The 20,225-nt window shown below is 44.8% G+C and overlaps 1 protein-coding gene across 7 annotated transcripts in view; it reads left to right on the forward strand.

Annotated features, from left to right (window-relative positions):
• The window catches only part of LOC134563408 (protein FAM13A-like), a 116,011-nt gene that overhangs the window by 43,518 nt on the left and 52,268 nt on the right, over positions 1 to 20,225 (forward strand). For 6 of the 7 annotated variants that reach the window (XR_010083363.1, XM_063421317.1, XM_063421316.1 and 3 more), the window contains one exon: positions 8,737 to 8,875. The exons of the other annotated variant lie outside the window; for it this stretch is intronic. Coding sequence is in view for 5 of the 6 variants with exons in the window: in XM_063421317.1 (XP_063277387.1) it covers positions 8,737 to 8,875 (139 nt within the window). In the remaining variant the exon portion in view is untranslated. The remainder of the gene's footprint in view (positions 1 to 8,736; positions 8,876 to 20,225) is intronic. 7 annotated transcript variants of the gene reach the window in all.

Raw genomic sequence — 20,225 nt, forward strand, 5'->3', positions numbered from 1 at the left:
CTATTTAGAATTTTCTGGGTATATTCCTTTGATAATAATTCCCTGCCATCAGGTAATTTCCATTTTTCTCCCTCCTGTTTCGCTCCCGCCTGTTTGTATTCTTTGATTTCACCCTCAGACAATTGGCATGGGTATTCCTTATGGGTATTTTCCTTCATCTCCAAGGTTTTTATTGCAAGAAGGGCTGCCCGTTTCGCCTCTTGGTCGGCTAAATTGTTTCCACGGGTCCTAAATTGCATCCCGGATTGATGTCCCTTTACATGCACCACTGCAATTGCTTTTGGCCCTCGAACAGCCTCTAGGACTTGGATTAGTTCACTATGTACTAATCCTTTCCCCCGGGTGCTGATCAGACCTCTCTCTTCCCAAATTTTCCCAAAAGTGTGTATTATCCCATAGGAATATTTGGAGTCCGTGAAGATGGTACCCTTTTTCCCATTTAGCCTTTTTAATGCCTGTAACATTGCAAAAACTTCACAGGCTTGGGCAGACTAGTCGGCACTTAATGGTCCGGACTCGATTACTTTTCCCGTCTTCCCATCTATTATGGCATATCCAGTTTTCCTTTTCCCATCTACCACCTGTGCAGATCCATCTACAAACCATTTCTCACCCTTGTTAAGTTCCTCTTCCTCTAAGTCTGGTCTTATTTTGGTTTGTAATTCCACTACCTTGGAGCAATTGTGACTACATTTCTCAGATCCCCCCCCGAACAGAAACTGGGCGGGGTTTCGAGCTGCAGCAGTACGGAGTTCTAGCTCGGGGGAATTTATCAAAATTGCCTCATATTTCAATAGCCTGGAGTCAGTAAGCCATTTATCTGCATTCTGTTGCAATATACTCCTAACATTGTGAGGGGTATAGACTACCAAGGGGGCACCAAAGGTTACTTTCTTTGCCTCTTCTACCATCAAAGCCACGGCCACAATTGCCTGTAAACATGTGGGCCATCCTCGGCTAACAGGATCTAATAATTTTGAAACATACCCCACCGGTTTCCTGGCTCCCGCCCACTCCTGTGTAAGAACTCCATACGCCGTGTGATTGCTAACATCCACGAAAAGCTGGAACTGCCAGTTAATATCAGGCAGGCTTAATACCGGGGCAGTTATTAATACCCCCTTAAGCGTTTCCAGCCTTCTATTATCCTCTTCATCCCACTTGACGTGGTCCGTGGTGAGTTTTTCATAAAGAAACTTAACCTTTTCACTATACCCTTTGATCCACTGCCTACAATATCCCAGAAGTCCTAATAACTGCCTAACTTCCTTCTTTGTGCACGGAGGTGGTAAGGCCACGATCCCTGATACTCGCTCAGGGTCCAATTTCTTCTTTCCCTTCACCAACCAATGTCCTAAGTATTTTACCTCTTGCTCAGTGAATTGCAGTTTAGATTTGGATACTTTCAATCCCTTTTTTCCCCAAAAATTCAGTAGTTCTATCGTGCCTGCCCTGACCTTCTCCACCTCAGATCCTGTAATTAATATGTCATCTACGTATTGCAAGATTTTTGTTCCCTCTACAGGGACAAATTGATCCAATAATTTTCCCAAAGCCTGGGCGAACAAGTTTGGTGAGTCAGTGAAACCCTGGGGTAGAGAAGTCCACCTTAACTGTTGCTTCCTATTCTTATCCAGGTCCTCCCACTGGAAAGCAAAGAAATCCCAACTGTCCTCTGCCAGGGGACACGTCCAAAATGCATCCTTCAGATCTATTACACTATACCATACATCCTCTGGAGAAACCTGATTTAATAATGTGTAGGGATTTGCTACTACAGGAAAGTTAGTTTTTGTTCTCTGGTTTACTGCTCTTAGGTCCTGGACTAAACGATAATTGCCATCAGGTTTTCTCACTGCCAGTATCAGGGTGTTATGTCTAGAAATGCAGGGCTCAAGCACTTTTCTCCTCAGCAAATCCTCAATTATAGGTTTCAGCCCCTTTCTCCCTTCCAGGGAGATATAATATTGTTTAACCCGGATGGGGTCCTCCAGTCTTTGGATCTCTATAGATATAGGGCTCATTTCAATTATTCCCCCTTTTCCCGGGGTGTGCCAAACTGATGGGTTAATTTTCTCTTCATCTTTTTCAGTCAACTGATACAAGTTTACCACAATTTCAGCACCTTTCACCAAGAGATTTATTCCTAGAGTTACTATTAAATCTCTCCCCAGCAGATTGTAATCTGCTTCTTCTACCAACAAGTTATTTACACACACCTTATCTCCTAATTCAATATTCACTTCTTCAGTTATCGGAACCCTGAAAGGTTCCCCTTTAGCTCCAATTACCAAAGCCATTTCTGTACCTTTATTACATCCTTTTGGTAGTTTCCTGACCGTGGATCGCTCAGCTCCCGTGTCAACTAAAAACAACACCTCCTCCCTGTGGGGTCCTATTTTCAAAGTTACCTTAGGCTCTTTGGATGGTCTTGACCCCAGAAAGAAGAGCCCAAGGGTATCCTATTCATCCTTAAACATGCGTTCGTCCTTTTTTCTTTTACTACATTCCTTTTTCGTGTGTCCCTTCTCCCCACAGTAAAAACACCGGAGGGTTTCCTTATATGTCTCTTTTCGATCCGGTGGGGACTTTCCAGGTTTTTCCCTAACACCACCCCTCTTTTCCAGAAATTCGGGTCTTTGGGAGGGTCCCTTACTCTGGATTTCCCGCACGGCCGCTACCAAAACCCACGCTTGCATCTTTTGTTGCGTTTCTTCCCGTCGCATATACACCTTCTGAGCTTCCCTTAACAACTCCTGCAAGCCTCGTTCTTGCCAATCCTCAATCTTCTCTAATTTCCTTCTAATATCTTCCCAAGACTTAGCAACAAATTGAGTCTTGAGCAACACCTCTCCCACAGGGGAGTTAGGATCTGTACCTGAATACATTTGTAAACTTTTCCTCAACCTGTCGAGCCACTCCGACGGAGTCTCATCCTTGCCTTGACATTCATTCATAGCCTTACTAATATTTTGATTTTTAGGTACAGCCTCCCTAATACCCTGTACTACAATACTTCTTAAATCCATCATGTTTTTCCGCCCATCCTCCGTCTGCGGACTCCACTCCGGTCTATGGCTGGGCCACTTTAAATCACCGGGGGTTCCTTGTGGATTCCGCTTTTCCCACTCCCTCATCCCCGCTTGTCTGATTAATTCTCTCCCTCCAAATGAAACAAAGATCTCAAAATTGCCGTGATGTCATCATAAGTATAAATATTAGGACCTAAAAACTCATCAACCTTTTCCGCAACCCCTAAAGGATCATCCATCAAGCTACCCATCTCTCGCTTAAACGCTCTCACATCCGTAGTATTAATAGGTACATTCACAAATCCTATAACTCCGGGGGCAGTGGGTACCTCTCGCAAGGGGTATAATCCCTTTCCTTCTTCCTCTATCTCGCTATCTCCTTCACTAATTTTCCTTCCCTTTCTCCTGGTTCTCCTCACCGGAGGAGAGAGCGCAGGCTTAGGTTCTGGGCGCGCGCATTGGCTCGGACCAGGAAGGGAGATAGCGTCTTTCTCGGGGAGCGGGGTTTCAGGATGGCGGAAAAGCGGCGGAGCAGGGGTCTCGGTTACTGAGACCCTGTTTTCCAGCGGTGGCACTGATGTCATTACGGGGTAATCCTGAGCACGCTGCTGATCGAGATTAGAAGCAGGTTCTTGGATCGGGGCAGGGGCTTGTGCCGGTGGGGGTGCGTAGGGAGGGGGTAGACAGTCCAGGGGTTCCCATTCCTCTTTTCTCCCCGTTTTTACTGGATACATCCTAAAATGAGAATCCTCCCACAATTGTGCATACTCTAATTCATCTACCTCTCTCAATTCCTTATTCCTCACATACTTACACAGAGCCTGACAAGTCCGCGAGTCAAATGTGCCGAACATCGGCCGGATCACATGTTTCTCTACTTCCTTGCCTCCCCATACTTCCATACAAAAGTATATCATCCTTTGTTTAGATCTCTCCCGCCTCTCGGGATGCTCCTTCCAACATTCCAGCATCCACCCCAGGGGGCTTCTCCTCGGGATCTTGGGAACTGCCTCCTCTGAGGTTTCCCATAGCTGATATCCCGTATCTTTGCTGAGATACGACCCCATCCTTCCTGTGGCGCAGAAGTTTTGATGGGTTGACACACACAAAAATTAAATCCCGAGTCCTTCTGAACTCGGTGCCGTTAACTTAGTAATCCACCAGAGGACCGTTCTGGGGAGGTTCGTTTAACGGCGGGCTCTACAACCGCCACCGAAAAAATTAACCGACCCTAAGGTCACAGTCAAGAAGGCTTACTAGTCCCCAAACTCTATGGGACGTCCTCTTTCCTTCAAGACTCCTGGTGACCACCAACCTCCCCGTCGGGAGACACACAAATCTCACAAATTCACACGCTTCCCTGTCGACCGGCCGAGTCCCTCGTGGGACAACGGAACCGCGATCTCGAGGTCCGCTCTCGCTTCGTGATAATATCACGTCTCGTTCACACACACACACGCACACACGGTCTCATTCGTTAGGTCACCCCACTCAACCACACGATACTTACGGTCTCTTTTTCCTGTGTGGATTCTTCGTGCACGTAGATTTTTACGAGTGAAACAATACCGCGGTTACCAGGGACCCTTCCCTGCTGAGTTCCTGAGCTCACCCAAGCTAGCTTGTCCTTTTTACCCCTCTGCTGTTGTGGTTTTTTTGGGTTCATTTAGCCAGTAGGTTCTGCTGGACTTATCCCGATCTGCCAAGCCGCTTTTTACAGTGGGGCACCTCCCAGTCAGATACAGGGGTCCACAGATTTTCCAAAACTGGCCCCGCTGAGGGCACCAAAACTGTTATAAATGCCAATATGATATTCCAATTAAAATAATAATTTGGTTTATTAATAAAGATCGAATCACAGAATTTCGATAAACCCACCAACAGTGGAGAAACTTGACGGAGTTTTTCCCGGGAAAATGCCAAGGGTGAACTGTGAGATACAGCCTGGCAGTCTGCTATCTCCCCCAACGGTTCACAAATTTGCCCGGTTCGGGGCTTGTTTTTTATACACTTTATTCTGCCCTTGGCAATATTTCCCCATATTTCCCATTGTTTCCCGACTAGCTATACAAATTCAGGAGTTTCCCAGACCAGGCTGGAAAGAGTTCTTTTCTCAGTTCATATGTTAATGTCCAATTTCTATAGATCCTTATGGTTGATGAATGGTCGAGATATGGATGATGTTGCTTGATAGTCTGTGAAGGTGGCAACCAAGGTGTGAGTTGCTGTGCCACCTTATCTTGATAGGTTTCTTCCGGGTACTTGAGAAGGCTGCAGGCTTTCCCGTAAATCTTTTGTTCCTTTCTGAATGGAGACGCCTGCTTTTTCAGGCTTGTTAGTTTCACCATCTGCTGCAAGGTCTCCTAAAAATAGAATTTACCTAATACAAATTTATACAATTTTATAGTTTTCCAATTTACCATAAGAACATGAATTAATCATTTCACATTTTTCACAATTAATAAACCAAATTATTATTTTAATTGGAATATCGTATTGGCATTTATAACAAAAGGAAGTTAAACATCTGTTTTCTTGAGTCTTCTGGGTTTGTACCACCATTGTTCTTTAGAACACCTAATGATTTATTCATTGTATTAGAGCCTACATCAGTGAGCAAAGAAAGGAGAGTAACTGGCTGCAGGCAGGGCACAGGCCTGTTTTTACATACTTTTTAAATATTTCCAACAACTGAAATGACTTCAGGAGGAAGAAGACATCGATATGATCTTTCTAATATAAGTGTTTATCTATCTTGAAAGTGCCCTTATATCTGCTACAGATACCTTTTAAGAGTCTTAATAAGTCAGGCAATTGTACACTCTTCATAGAAAGACATTTATCTCTAATTAGTATCAGTAGTGGTGAAGAGATGGTATTTTCAGGTTGCTCCCTTTGAAATTGTTAAAATCTAGGTACATTCCTTCACACTTCTTTGTTATTAAAAATAGCACCAGTTTTGAAACTCGATGCTTTATTTTTCCTTGCCTTAAAGTATCACTTTTAAATACTGTGCTGGCAATTTACAAGCAGTTGGCCTCTGACCAGTCTTTGTTTGTGAGGTACACAGACTATTTAAATCCTGGCAGGAAATTTGTCAGTGGACCTTAGAGAAATATTTAAGTCCTCCCAACCTGGAAGCAGCTTAAAAGATATTGAATGGTGAATTAGCATTTTTCCATGTACAGCTCTCACGATAAACACATTTGTAATCAGATTTAGCATCAAGCTGCATGAGTTATTAGTGCTTGGCAAACTGTCATCTAGTGTTTCATTTTGTTATAATGTTTCAAAAAGGCTATTTATTGAAATAAACAGGAAATACACACCTTACACAAATACAATGCAGAACCCTCTACAAATACCAGGGTATTTATCGACCAGATTTTTAGAACAGTAGAACAGCCCGGGTTGAAAGGGACCTCAAAAGATCACCCGATCCTTTTGTGGGAAAGGAAGCCTAAATGGAATTATTTAGCATCCTATTCAATTGCAGGGATTGATGGAGCTGAATCCAGATAAAAACATTTATTCATATGATTTGTCCACTGGGCAACTTTTTTCCCTCTTCATGAAAGTTACTTGTTTTTCTCTGCTCAAAAGGGAAAAGATGCACGAAACACATCATTAGCTTTCTGCAGATGAAAAAAGTAAATGTGCCTTAGTGGCATGTACTAAGGATATTGAAGCATTTGGCCATGCTTCTGGATTCACAAGGAAAATAAGTCAAAAAATACTGGTTATTTTCTTCTGACTCATTTTCTTCCCATATCAGACTATGCAGATTGTTGACTAGATTTTCAAAATATCTGCAGAGGGAAAATCTGCATACTGACTGCCCACTAGACTATATTGGAGAGAATTATGCCTAAGCTGTTCTTAACAAATCCAAACAGCTTATGTAGTAATATAATCTTGTCTATTCATCTAGCTCTGTGTTTGTTGGTGGGTTTATACATATCACACTACATGTTTATGTACATGCATTACACTTCCTTTTCCCTACTGCCCTCTGTGAGGCATTACAGCTAGTTTATTTTGGAGTGACAGAAGCGCTCTCAACAGGCACTGTCACAGACATGCACACTATGTCTCTGGATTGTGGGAATGGCAGGGATTTCTGCACAAATGTACAGGGACGTGTTATAAATGCCAGGACAATTTATTACTAAATTCTATAATTTCGTTTATTAAAAATTTAAATCACAAAATTTGGAATCAAATTTCAGAATTTTAAGCAATAAAAAAAAACTCCCCACAAACAGCGACACTTACTTGACAGAGTTTCTCCCGGGAAAAAAGAGAGCCAAGGGTGACCCATAGACATAGACCCTGGCCGTCTGTGTCTCTAGCTGGGTACACGAATTTGCCATGTTCGAGGCTTGGTTTTTATACTCTTTATTCTGCCTCTGGCAATATTTCCCCATATTTCCCTTTGTTTCTTGGTTAGCTATTCAAACCCAAATCCATCTCTGGTCGGATTGAAAAGAGCTCCCCTCCCAAATCTATGTGTTAATGTTCAGTTTCTATGGATTCTTATAGTTGATGAATGTCTGAGATATGGGTGATATTGCTTGATGGTCTGTGAAGGTGGCTCCCGAGGTGTGAGTTGCTGATACTGGCTCATCTCAATAGGTCCCCTCCCAATACTTGAGAAGGCTGCAAAGTCTTTTGTTCCCTTCTGAATGGAGAAACCTCCTAAAACATAGACTTTTACTTGATATAAATTTATACAGCTTTATAATTTTCCAATTTACCATAAGAACATGAATTAATCATCTCACATTTTTCACAGACGTGTGGTATGTGCAGGGGAGAACAGTGCTGAGACAAACAGCACTTGCTTCTAAGTAGTACTAGCTGATGAATCATGTAATTGACAGAATTCTGCTTTTTTTGGTTTATTCCTATTACTGGATGCTTGTGTGATTTTTTTTTGCATTTTCCCAGAGTCCACACTGCTTGCAGCTGAGATGCCAAACCCTACTGCCATTTGGATTTGCACAAGACTGCTTTAATACCCAGAGCTCCTCCATAAATAGTTCTGCTCTCCCCACGCCCAGCTAGAAAACAACCACAGGAAATCAGGGAATGTGCAGCCAGCACAGCTTAGCTGGCACTAATTGATCTGAGCCAGCACAGTCTGCATGAGAGCATTCATGTATGTAGCCTGCACTGCTGGCTGGCTGCGGCTGCTGCCTCAGGAGCTCTGGTGCCTGCTTTTTAGAAGGCACCATATTGCTACAGCCTCACATCAGCAGCAGCATTTTTGTCGTTGCTTGAAGGAGTTGCGCTCCTGTAGCAAGTGTACACAGCCACCCCCCTCCCTCTCCCTTTCTCCCTGCCTCCCTGCTTCCCTCCCTCCCATTTCATCCCAATCCACTACTTGAGGCTTTCTCAGCTGCTTGCAGTTGTCAGGGCAGGCAGTCTCGGGAACTTGCAGTAGCTTTCTAAAGAAGGAAAAATTCAAGGAAGGCAGATGGATGGATGTTTTTACTGGTGTGAATGAGCAATTAGTACACAGGGGTCACCAAGCAAGGGATATGAATTTGGAGCTGGAAACATCAGGGTCTGTTTGGATCTTTTTAGCTAAAGGCATGAGTTTACTGCTGCTGTGACTTGCAGGGGTTTTTTCCCCCCTCTGCATCCTGAAACATTTTTTTTTTCCTTTCTTTCTCATTTCTTTGGGTGCATGGGAACATAGCTGACTTCAAGTATGAAGATTCAGGAACATCCAAGCATGCCTGAAAACAAGTTGCAAAGAGATGATCAGGAAAACAGCTTTGTATCTGAAGTGCCTCGGCTGGATTTAACATCATTGTGTGATGACAACAACTGGGAAGGTAGGATTGTGTGATGGCTGGTTGTGTGAGTGAAATGAGAGAGGGGGAAACCTGAGTGGGCTGGGTGTATCTTTATGTGACCATGTTCTCTTGCTAAAAACAATAGAAAAGCAACTTTGTCCTGAATATAGAACTGAAAGTTTGGAAAAACTGGAAGCAAATACTGAATGGTACTAAATCTAATTGGCACTTACAGGTGGAAAATTAAATGTTTTATTCTTGAGTTACTTTCATGTCCTGTTTAGTACTGTTAAGTCCCTGAGGGTTTCAAGATACCTTATTTCTTAGTGGCTGATCAATGGGTAATTAAGCTAGACTGCCCTACACTTCAAAGCAACTGGATATTTCACACTCTAAAAAGAAATTTACTTCAGTCACTGGAAATAATGATTCACACCTCAAAAGCACAGCTGGTAAAAAATGCTGTCTACCTGTTACTCGGTCTTACAAACATTTTTTTGTGTATGCTGTGAAGGAATTCTGATCACCAGCTTAAATGGCAGTGTTAAATTGATTGTATGTCATATAAATTGCTTAATACTACTTCTTAGCGCTCCTCTCCAGGGTACATGCTTGATTGGCTATACACTTACTCATGAATGAGTGGGAATCTGGGCAAACTCTGTGGGTGCTGTGACCTTAATTTCATTTGAAATTAAGATGAAATGAAGGTGTCCAGCAGCTTTGGGATCAAACCCTTTTCTAGTTATAGTGTGTGTGTGTCTGTGTACAAGCCAGAGTTGTTCTGTTAGTTTATGCTTTAGGAGTGAAAGATGGGTTTTGACAGGGAAGAAGCAGGAAAACACAAGTATGGTGTTTTAATAAAGCAAGAGAGGGAAAATGTGCAACTCATTCATTGCTCTAAAATAACAGTCTCTGAGGAACACTGAGAAGGGAAAGAAGTTCTCTGCTCCTGCCTCCACAGCGTACGTGACCTAGTATGTTTTGGCTTTCCCTGTAGAAGGAGAGTAGTAATGATGCTTGAGGTGTGAGTAAAGAAAACACGCAGCCATAGCTGCCTTTGATTCAGCCAGGCAAGCAGTCACTGTGCACAAGAGGGAATTATTCCATTTACTTGCTAGGTGGGGATTCCCTGGGTGGAATCACCACATATGCAACACGGCTGATCAAAGCACCACGGAAGGGCTCCCCGGTGGCCCTGGCTGCTGGATGTTTACTGAGGGGCCAATTAGCAGAGCCCTGCAGGGTCTCAAGCCAGGGCAAGCACATCTGTGTTCTCAGAGGTGATGTGTGGCTTCAGCTGTCCTGTGAACCTTTGGAAATAATGACTTTTTTTTTCCTTCCTGCATTACTAATAGGAATCATATGAACGCATGAAGGGGAGAACACAGCTCCTTTCTGTCTGCCAGAGGCTTTCCCATTGTATGAAATAAGTTGCTTCTTTGGTACAACTCCCTCTTAGTAGGCATGCTCTTATGTTTGGATTCTAGCTTTCTTGCTCTGCAAATATAAGACAGGATTATGGGCACATGTGACTGTGCTTCTCTCTGATTGCTCTTTCCTCCCTTCTGTTCACATGTATTTTGCAGGAGGAGGAGGTGGGCAGTTGCAAAAGAATCAGTTGTGTGGGGTGAGAGAGACATCATCATCTGAAATGCATGCCTTCCAGAATCACCATTTTGTTGGTGTGGGTGAACAGCAGCAAAATGGTGCCTTCTGTGTCTCAGCAAGGAGAGACTGAGTCTTTCCTAGCTGTGGATGTGGAATCAAGCTTGCAGCAGCCAGGAAGAGGAATATCTTAACATCAACTCTCAGACTGATTCTGTAGCTAACAGCAGAGTCTGTTGCTGAAACTGGCTTTGCAGGTCAGGGTTGTACCACCCATCCACACCTCTAGCAAACAGAACATCCTCACTTTCCCTACCAGCCAACCCGAGTCACTCAAACCTTCACACATCTCTGCAGGACCCATGCCACAGCTCTGGTTGCATCCCCAACGAAAAAGAGAAAGGGCTGTGCCTTCAAATGCCCTAACACTGAGCTGTTTATTGCTTTGCTCTAGCAAATTTGGTAAGTCCATTTCTTGGGAAATTACCCATTTCAGGACATAGTTGAGCTAATGCTTGTGGTCATGATCTTCTATATCATACTGCAGGAAACACAGACCGTCTACTGACCAGGGCAACTGCTAGGACTTTCATAAGTGACATGTGAGAACAATTACAGGTTGAGGACTTGCCTTCAGCTGTAGCTGTCACTGCCTCCAGTCAAATGTTAGGAAAGAGCCTTCAGCAACGGGCACAAAATTACACAAAACAACCTTGTCCATTGACTAGCTTTTATTTGTCACTCAGGCAGGCTCTTCATCATTTAAAGAGCAGAGCTGCCTTAAAAGCCCTCATTCAGGGGCACAGAACTATAACTACTGCCAGGTGAGCTGGCAGGGTGCTGTGCCCTTCATGTTGCACTAGAAATAATTTCTACCAGGTTTTTTTCCCATAATTTTCACCTCATAGTCAAATATGTACATGAGGAGAAATTTGCTGTACTTCTCCAGGCTGTGTTCCCTTTACCTAAAGCTGAGCACGGCAAGGACAGAGACATTTTCTCCCTGCTCCCCGCAATGCATAGCCTCACACTTTGCCATGTGCCCGCCTTCTGCATCCCCCTCACCTGCTAAGTATAGAGGCTTGTGGGCTTGTGTAGGAATCATCAATCTGTTGACGCAGCACTCAGGGCGTGAGCAGTGCCCCAACAAAATTCAAGTGCTGAACTCTGTTGCCAGGAATCAGCCAGAGTCAAGACAGCACTCAATATGAGTTAAAGATCTTGCTTGTTTATTCAGCTATTTGGCTTACATTTATACTGTGCTAAGCATATCATGCACCTAACTCTGAACATCATTGGTTAAACCATAGTGTTCACGTGTCCTTGCAGTATACATAATTGGCTTAGAAGCTCTGTCCACGCGGCTGGATGCTGTGAGCCTTCCCCAACTTATGGTCAGCGCATCCTGTCTAGAATCCTGTTACAGCTATTGCTACAAACTTTACTTCCTCCTTATCCCATCTAAAGAACGGTTCAAGGATGTTTCAGCTTCTACTCATCCTTTAGGCTAAAAGCAGGATTGTGCACATGTCCCTGCTTTTCCAGCCATGCATCCACAATTCCCCCGTTTTCTTTTTGCACAATCCATGCCTGTTCTGTTACCTTTGCAAACACTCTATGCACACATGACAACAAACAACCAAACACATTCCCAAGATAACCACTAATAACACAACAATTCCTGTTTTCACTAATCGCTTTATCTACCTACCAATGCCCAACCAATCACATAATGACTCCAATCCAAAGAATCTTACATCTTGCTGAATTTTGTTAACATGTTGCTGTAAGTTCTGTATTTTCTTGTGGATGGACTCAGAATGATCCTCAAGGTCCATGCAACTCATTCCATCAAAGTCTTCACAACCATGACCATAAGCTAATAAAAAAATCCAATTGCTGCATGGTTCTGTAATATTGCATGCTGCATACTAAAAAAAATCCTTAGCTAATACAGATAAAACAGTAATAGTAGCATTAGCCTGTCTAACAACCTAGCAAGCTAACTTTTCTAAATTGTTATAGGCATTGCCATGCTTATTTGTCCAATCGTACATGGCCCACCAACAGGTGCTGGAGGTATCCCGGCCCAGGCGTGATTGCCACATATTAAAAATAGGCCAGCTGGTAATTGCCTAGGGTAGATCGATGACACTGGGGTTGTTTTATTCTGAGTCAGATCCAAGCACCATAAGGATTCATTGTTCCATCCATTTGACCCTGTAACAAAAGTAGGCCTTATACGATTGTCACCCTTTATCCCCAATGGCCACCCATATGCTGATGCATTAAAATAAAAATATGAAGGAGCAATAAGTGTCCCAAGAATTTCAATCTCTTGAGGATCGCCTGGATAAAAGGGTAGTGTAGGGATCCATGAATTGATTCCATACATACATTTTCTAGTAATCGAGGTAAAGCTAATCGCCAGTCCATTTTCATAATAGTTTACCTCACTGCTACAAAAATCTGTGGGGGTCTCAGTCAACAAATTTATGTTGGAGTCATTTATTGGAACACCTACCAAGCATGTCACAAATGCTGACATTGGGATGGCTAAACTGGCACAAAAGGAGGTAGTATTCAGGCTTCGTGCCAGCGTTACCCAAATATTTTCTCTGGGGTCAAATAAGGCTTTACTGGGGTCTGCTGTGACAGTACCCACTTTGTGTAGTGTGGCTAAGATGGTGATTGCAACGACCATTATGGCGCCACTGTCAATATTGGCACGTCCTTTCCCAGCTGTCTTCAGGAACCCCATGTTTAATAGGGACTCTCACTCCCCTACTATATTGCTGTTCCAAAATATGTGTATTCCTAAGGGTAACCACACGTTTCAAAGTTTGTTGGATGAGCCAAACGATCCAGGCTCTCCGTCTGGCTCCTTCGTTTTCAAACAAACCCTCTAAACTGTGATCATCTAACTGTACTTCTCCTAAATATTCTCTTAATGCTGCCCAAGGATTTCCAGGGCAAAAATTACCATTACAGCTAATACAACAGGCAATCAAATGGAGGCGACTCCTATGGATCAAAATAATTCACTGGCAGCCTCCACACTTAATCTTTACCCACCAATCACAACTACCACATTCACAACAAGATTGTCGCAAACAATGTAAATACACCGCGTTAGGTCTGACATTTAGCTTGTCAATGGCATCACTTGTTGTCTTAGGCCTCCCTTCTTCCCCGTTTTTTTTTTGCCATTGACAGCAAACACAGTGGTGGGTCGTGCCACCACAAACAAATGATGTGAAGTCCGTCGAGTGGAAATGAGATGACCAAGGCAGTTAATACAGTCTTTCTGCTCTTGAGTAAGTTCTGTACATTGATCTGAATCAGTACCTCTGAGTAGTGCTAAGAGTGGGTACAATTCATCGTTTGTAATGCCAATTAGAGTTTGAACCCACTGTAGATCACCAAGTAGCATTTGCACATCTGTGAGCGTGGAAATTTGAGTTTTAATGGTGACTTTTTGTGGAGTGATTGTTGCGTCAGTTGTGATCCAACTCAGATATTTCCAAGGACTCTTCTGTTGAATCTTCTCGGGTGAAATTTGCAACCCAGCTTTCCTTCACTCTCTTTCCCTGTTGCTTCTGCAGAGGCTGCTTGCCATTCCTCTTCCAGGATCACATCATGGATGACACCCGACCATCTATTTCCTGCTTGTTTAGGCATTACCACAATTCCTTCTGATGAGGAGATAAGCACAGGTTCTTGCAGTGGTCCGATGGGCGGAGCCGTTGGTCTGCTAAAGTGATTAGGATTCATCGGAGGTGGTTTTTCAGCATGCATATGCTTCGTCATTTCTTGTTCTGCTTCCCATTGTTTCTGTGGGAGACCCTTGTCTCTCCCAGCAGAATCGATTGCTTGGCTTGTTGCACTCTTTTGTTGGGCAAGCTCTTCTAATTTCTTCAGCACTTCCTTCATTAATTGCTTAGTTTCACTTGATTGGTTTAATTCCAAACCAGGTGGATTCTTTGCAACCTCCATAGGAGGAAAAGGTGAAGAGGGTGACGCATGCCCACTGACGGATGTTGATCCTTGGGAGCAGGGGGGACAAGGTGTTGTTTGTCCGCTAGCTGGGAGCAGAGGATAAGCTTGTGGTCAGCGAGCTGCTTTGCTCTGCTCTGATACATCATGACTTGGCACGGGTTCAGGGACTGTGGCTGCTGTAGTGTGTGTGTCTTGCTTAGGCAAACCACCTGTTGACTGGACAGCCACTTCGTCTTTTGTTACTTCCACAGCAGAGTTTTTTGGCTGCTGCTGCAGTCCTCTTATCGGCCGCATATGATCAGTGCCAAAAAATCTTCCAATCCGAAAAGCTGTTGTTTCAGGGACCGGGGGGGCAGCTGGAGGGTGTAGCACCTCTGTAGCTGCCAGAGTGACCTTACATTCTGCTTTCATCTGTAGTAATGTGTTGATTATACTGCGCCATAAGCTCCCCAGCTTTTTAGCTGATTTACTTCGTTCAATCGTCTTTTTCCATAGGGCATCGCACACCTCCATCCATTCTTCAGGGCTAAAGATCAGTGATATGTCTTTCATATATCCATGTTCTTTAGCCCATTTTAAAGGCTCTTTGAGCTGTCTCTCCTCGGTGTTCATCCCTTGCTTGCCAAGGATAGATTTCAACAGACTGAGGGCCGCCTCCCACTCCATTCTTCAGGGTTAGCGGTCTTACCTCTATGCGGGTCTGACTTGATCTCGTAGTCAGAAATCCTGCTATCTCCCTTGTTGAGATGCCTTCCCGCTCTGATCCCCGCTTGTTGTAGTTTAAATTTTGGGGGGTGTCCCCAGGGAGGGTCACCCGGGAGACCCCCGGGTCCTAGGGACCTAGGTGTTCGTGTGCTGGCAGGCAAAGAGACTTCAGACAGCTGCTGAGATGAGGGTTTATTCAAAGTCTCACTCCAGGCAGGGAGCATGGTCCTGCAGGAGGGGGGGAAGGGAAGGGGGGAGGGGGAGAAGGGGAGAGGGATGGGGAGAGAGCAGTCCCCGAAGACCACCAGGGCAAAAGAGGAGAAGCCCTCCCCGAATGCACCCTTAACACAGAGGTTCAAGGTGGGCCCGGTAACATTCTCCGGCCAATGAGGTTACAGATACACGATACTGCAGGGAGGGTACAGACTTGGGATAAACCATACATTTTCCAGGGGTGAACGAGAGTATAACATTTCCATAAAATGTAATTCCACAATTCGCCCTTTTTTTCTTTAAAATGTGAGAAGAGAAATATGACATATGTGAATTAATAATTTAAAAATGAAACAATAATTACTAAGTCTTGCAGCATGAAACTAAATACAACTGCAGTAAAGACTGTTATACTATGAACAGTTTATCTGACTTTGTAATTGCAGTAAACGGGTTATGTGGGTTTATATTGCAAGATTTGAAACAAGTTAACAAATTTGTTTGAGCCTTTCCAGCGTGACTGGCCTAATAGTGTCTAGCTTTTTCCAACTGGCTTTTCAGACCACCACAGCCCCCAGTTTTAGGCTGAGGCGCTGACCTCTGCTCCCACTCTAGGGACAGGAAAACACGTGGAGTTCCCCGGGCTCCACACACAGCTTCAGATTCTCACCCATGGATCTGAGCCAAATCATTCCTTGCACTTTCCAACTGGTTCAACCAAAGGACCCACACTCTGCATGCAATTGTTTACATTTGTCCATATGTACCCATTGGGGATTTTTTTTGTCCATACTTGCACCAGAAGTGTTGGAGACCTAACAAAAGACCTCCAGTTTTAGGTCATTAAAAGAAAAACAAAAAGAAAAAAAACTACAAAAACCGTCAAATACTTTCTCAGACACCATATTAGGTTATCAGTCACCCTCAGAACTGAGGACAGCGTAAACCCAAAAGCTTTACTGATTCAATACTGAATCGTGCCTTAGAAGAAGACAATTCAAAAACTGCTTCCCATGGATCCACACTTGTGACCTGAAAAGACCTCTGCTTTCTAAAACTGAAAGCAGGGGAATCTGCAATATGAACACACACAAAAACTAGAAAGGCATAATTGTAAAAACTACTTCATGGGGATGGGAAGGAAATGGATTGGAGAAATAGGGGGTTGGATCACCTTTCTGTTTGGCCAGAACAGCAAGGGATGGGGGCAGAATAACAGGGAAAGCGAACCATAAAGTAGAATTAACAATTATACAAGGCTGTAAAACTGGTATTACAAATTCACTTTAGCTTTGGGGTTTGGTTTCTTAGCTTTTACCTTGTGGGACTTGGAAAGCAGAAGGTGGGACTGAGAGCACGTGGCCATGGGTGGCCATGCGGTCACAGCGCACATGGCACTAGCCATGCTGTGCTGGGTTTAGCAGGAAGGGGTTAACTCTTGGGGGTTTGTTAAGGGAAAGGGGGTTAGGGAGAAGGAGCAGCGAGGGGAGGAGGGAGTAAGGGTGAGGAAGGAGGCTACAGAATTTACAAAGCCGAGCTTTGGGAGGTGCAGGGCTTGGACTCTTTTCGCTGCTGTCTGGGGCGTTGGCTGCTCCGGCTCGATCGACGGTGTGCGGGGTCCTTCTCACCACTGCTGCCGGGTGGGGGGAGGGCTGGCCGTTCTCTGTGCGGCTTCTCCAGGTGCTGGGGCCCGCGTGCAGGCTGCGGCGGGGCCGGGGCCACGCGTCGGCTTGCATCGGGACTGCCCCACACCACGGCGGGGTCCTGCTGGGCCGGGGCCGCTCTGCCGCCAGGGCCGCGCTGGGCCGGGGCCATGCCACAGGCACGTGCTGCAGCAGCGGTCCCACCGCGCCGGGGCTCACACCGGAGCCTTGCCGTGGCTGAGCCGTGCCGCTCGGCGGGGCTGCGCAGCCTGCGCAGCGCCGAGGTGGGCTGGGGCCCCAAGGGGCTGGGACCCGGGCCCGCGCCGGGCTGGTCGGCGGTGGTGGAACGGCGGCGTGGTGGCTCACGAGGTCTCTGCACGGTGGGGGAGGGGCCGCCTTGGCCCACGATGGCCCGGGACAGCCTCTCCACTGGAGACGGCACTGATGCGGTGTTACCGTGGTTCCTCCTTGTCTCAGGGTCGTTGGTGCTGTTGCCCGACGTTGGTGCGTCATTTGTTGTAGTTTAAATTTTGGGGGGTGTCCCCGGGGAGGGTCACCCGGGAGACCCCCGGGTCCTAGGGTCCGAGGTGTTCGTGTGCTGGCAGGCAAAGAGACTTCAGACGGCTGCTGAGTGGAGGGTTTATTCAAAGTCTCACTCCAGGCAGGGAGCATGGTCCTGCAGGAGGGGGGGAAGGGAAGGGGGGAGGGGGAGAAGGGGAGAGGGATGGGGAGGGAGCAGTCCCCGAAGACCACCAGGGCAAAAGAGGAGAAGCCCTCCCCGATTGCACCCTTAACACAGAGGTTCAAGGTGGGCCCGGTAACATTCTCCAGCCAATGAGGTTACAGATACACGATACTGCAGGGAGGGTACAGACTTGGGATAAACCATACATTTTCCAGGGGTGAACGAGAGTATACCATTTCCATAAAATGCAATTCCACACCCACTCTCAGTCTGCCTCTTAATTATCTGCAGATTTGAGAGTTCCCATTTCCTCTTCTGAAGGTCTTTGGGTGCCAGAATGTTGCCAGGAATCAGCCAGAGTCAAGACAGCACTCAGTATGACTTAAAGATCTTGCTCGTTTATTCAGCTATTTGACGTACATTTAAACTGTGCTAAGAATATCATGCACCTAACTCTGAACATCAGTGGTTAAACCATAGTGTTCACGTGTCCTTGCAGTATACATAATTGGCTTAGAAGCTCTGTCCACACGGCTGGATGCTGCAAATCTTCCCTAACTTATGGTCAACGCATCCTGTCTAGCATCCTGTTACAGCTATTGCTCCAAACTTTACTTTCTCCTTATCCCATCTAAGGAACAGTTCAAGGACGTTTCAGCTTCTACTCATCCTTTAGGCTAAAAGCAGGATTGTGCACATGTCCCTGCTTTTCCAGCCATGCATCCACAGAACTCCTTGCCTCTATGCATTTCCCGTGGTCCAAGAGTATTTTCCTGGTGTGCATTTGGCAGGTGTGGATCAGGGAGTTTTATTGCCCTGGATGTGGACTGAGCTGTCCCTGTGAACTGGGATGTCGCGTCTGACTGCTGGGCTTGCCTGCTAAGCTGGTCAGTGAGTGCCAGCTGAGATGGCTTTAGGAGCAGGCATGTTCAGAGCTGCTTCCACAGCTAAGGTTTCTAATTGTTGTGGATTATATTTGAATCGGGTGCAGTGACTGAGAACAAAGTGTTCTCTCACAGGCTAGCACTATTGTACCGATTTCTCACCAAATATTTGTAATTCAAGCCCAGAGCTTGCTATCCTGTCCTCAAGGAAAATCTGGAAGTATGTTGCTCTCCATAGCAGCCGCTGGCCCTAAATCAATATGATGTGGGATTGCTGCTGATGTCACCTGATTACTGACACTTTTTAGAAGTTCTGTAGCTGAGATTTCAAGCAGAGTTTACAGTAATAAGCACTTATGAAACAATCAGCAGGCATTTTTCTTCAAGCTTAAAAAAAAAAAAAAAAGCTGAGGTTAAAAAGCAGAATTTGAGTTCAAGTATTGCAGCACTTGAGATCGAGGGTGAAGCTGATATACAAATAGTTTTGACAGTGACTTAATTGATACTTTCCCTTGGAAGAAACCCAAATTAATGCAGAAAAATCCATATAGTATAGCAGAAGGGAAGCTGAATTTAGTTTTTTCAACACTGTGGACTTAGATTGATCAGTATATTTGTGTGTAACACTCTTTAGCATAAGAAATCAAAATGTGATGAGGCACATTCTATTTTTATTACTAAGTATCGAGAAAAATTTCATTGTTTACTGAATAGCATCAAAATATTAAAATTGTATTTTTGATTGTTCTGCTATAAATGAAATACAAAGTTTGCTTGCTAGCTGAGAGATGTGTCACCTCACTAAGTGAAAAGATGTGGTAGTGCTGTATGTGGGCTATTCTTTTGATCTATGTAGGAAGAATGCCTGCTGATGTATTCAAATAAGGATATTTTCATAGATATTTATAAAATGAAGAAAATAGATTGTTACTGAGCTAGTGAATGCTTTGGATGGGGTTTTAAATTACTTTATTCATTTTATTATGAGAGGTCTTTCTGGAGTCTTTCAAGTAGTATTTGATACTAGCACCTCAGGTGTTGTAATGAGTTTAGACTTTTTAATCCCTCTGGACCTACTTCAATTTACAGTAGCTAAGATTTGGCCTTGTTTTTTTGATAGATGGATGTATCAAAAGCAGTGTTAGGAGCATGTATGAGCTTGTGGCTGCAGAGAGGGAAACAGGAGATGCCTGTGGTGTTTTGCTGGCTGCACCTCAAGTGGTATTTGTGTGTAGACACCCTTCTGTTGGCCCTGCAGCCCCCAGTAACCCTGTGGCAAATATACAATGTAGTGACAAAAAAACCTCAGATTTTGTCAGCAAGATGGCTTGGAGCTCACCAATAATACACCAGTTTGATACAATAAATCTTTCTTCTCCTGTGAAGCACTTAATGGTTCAGGTTCAATAAAGTCTTCAGCCCTCTATGCAGCAGGTTGGCAGAGAGGTTGTATTGCCATAGGCGATGCTCTGTCTGCCTACGGAGCTCTGCAGAGCCACACCTGGCAGATGGCTGACAGCTTTATTGAAAGATGAGCTGGTTGTGGGAATTTGAGAGGGAGAGCAGCACTTCTGAAGGACTGCAGGCTCACTACCAGCACCAAGTTCACTGCTTCTTTGCCAGCTTAGAAAAGGCATGCCTGAAAGAAATGC

Source organism: Prinia subflava, chromosome W, assembly GCF_021018805.1.
Source record: "Prinia subflava isolate CZ2003 ecotype Zambia chromosome W, Cam_Psub_1.2, whole genome shotgun sequence".
NCBI classification, from domain to species: Eukaryota; Metazoa; Chordata; class Aves; order Passeriformes; family Cisticolidae; genus Prinia; species Prinia subflava.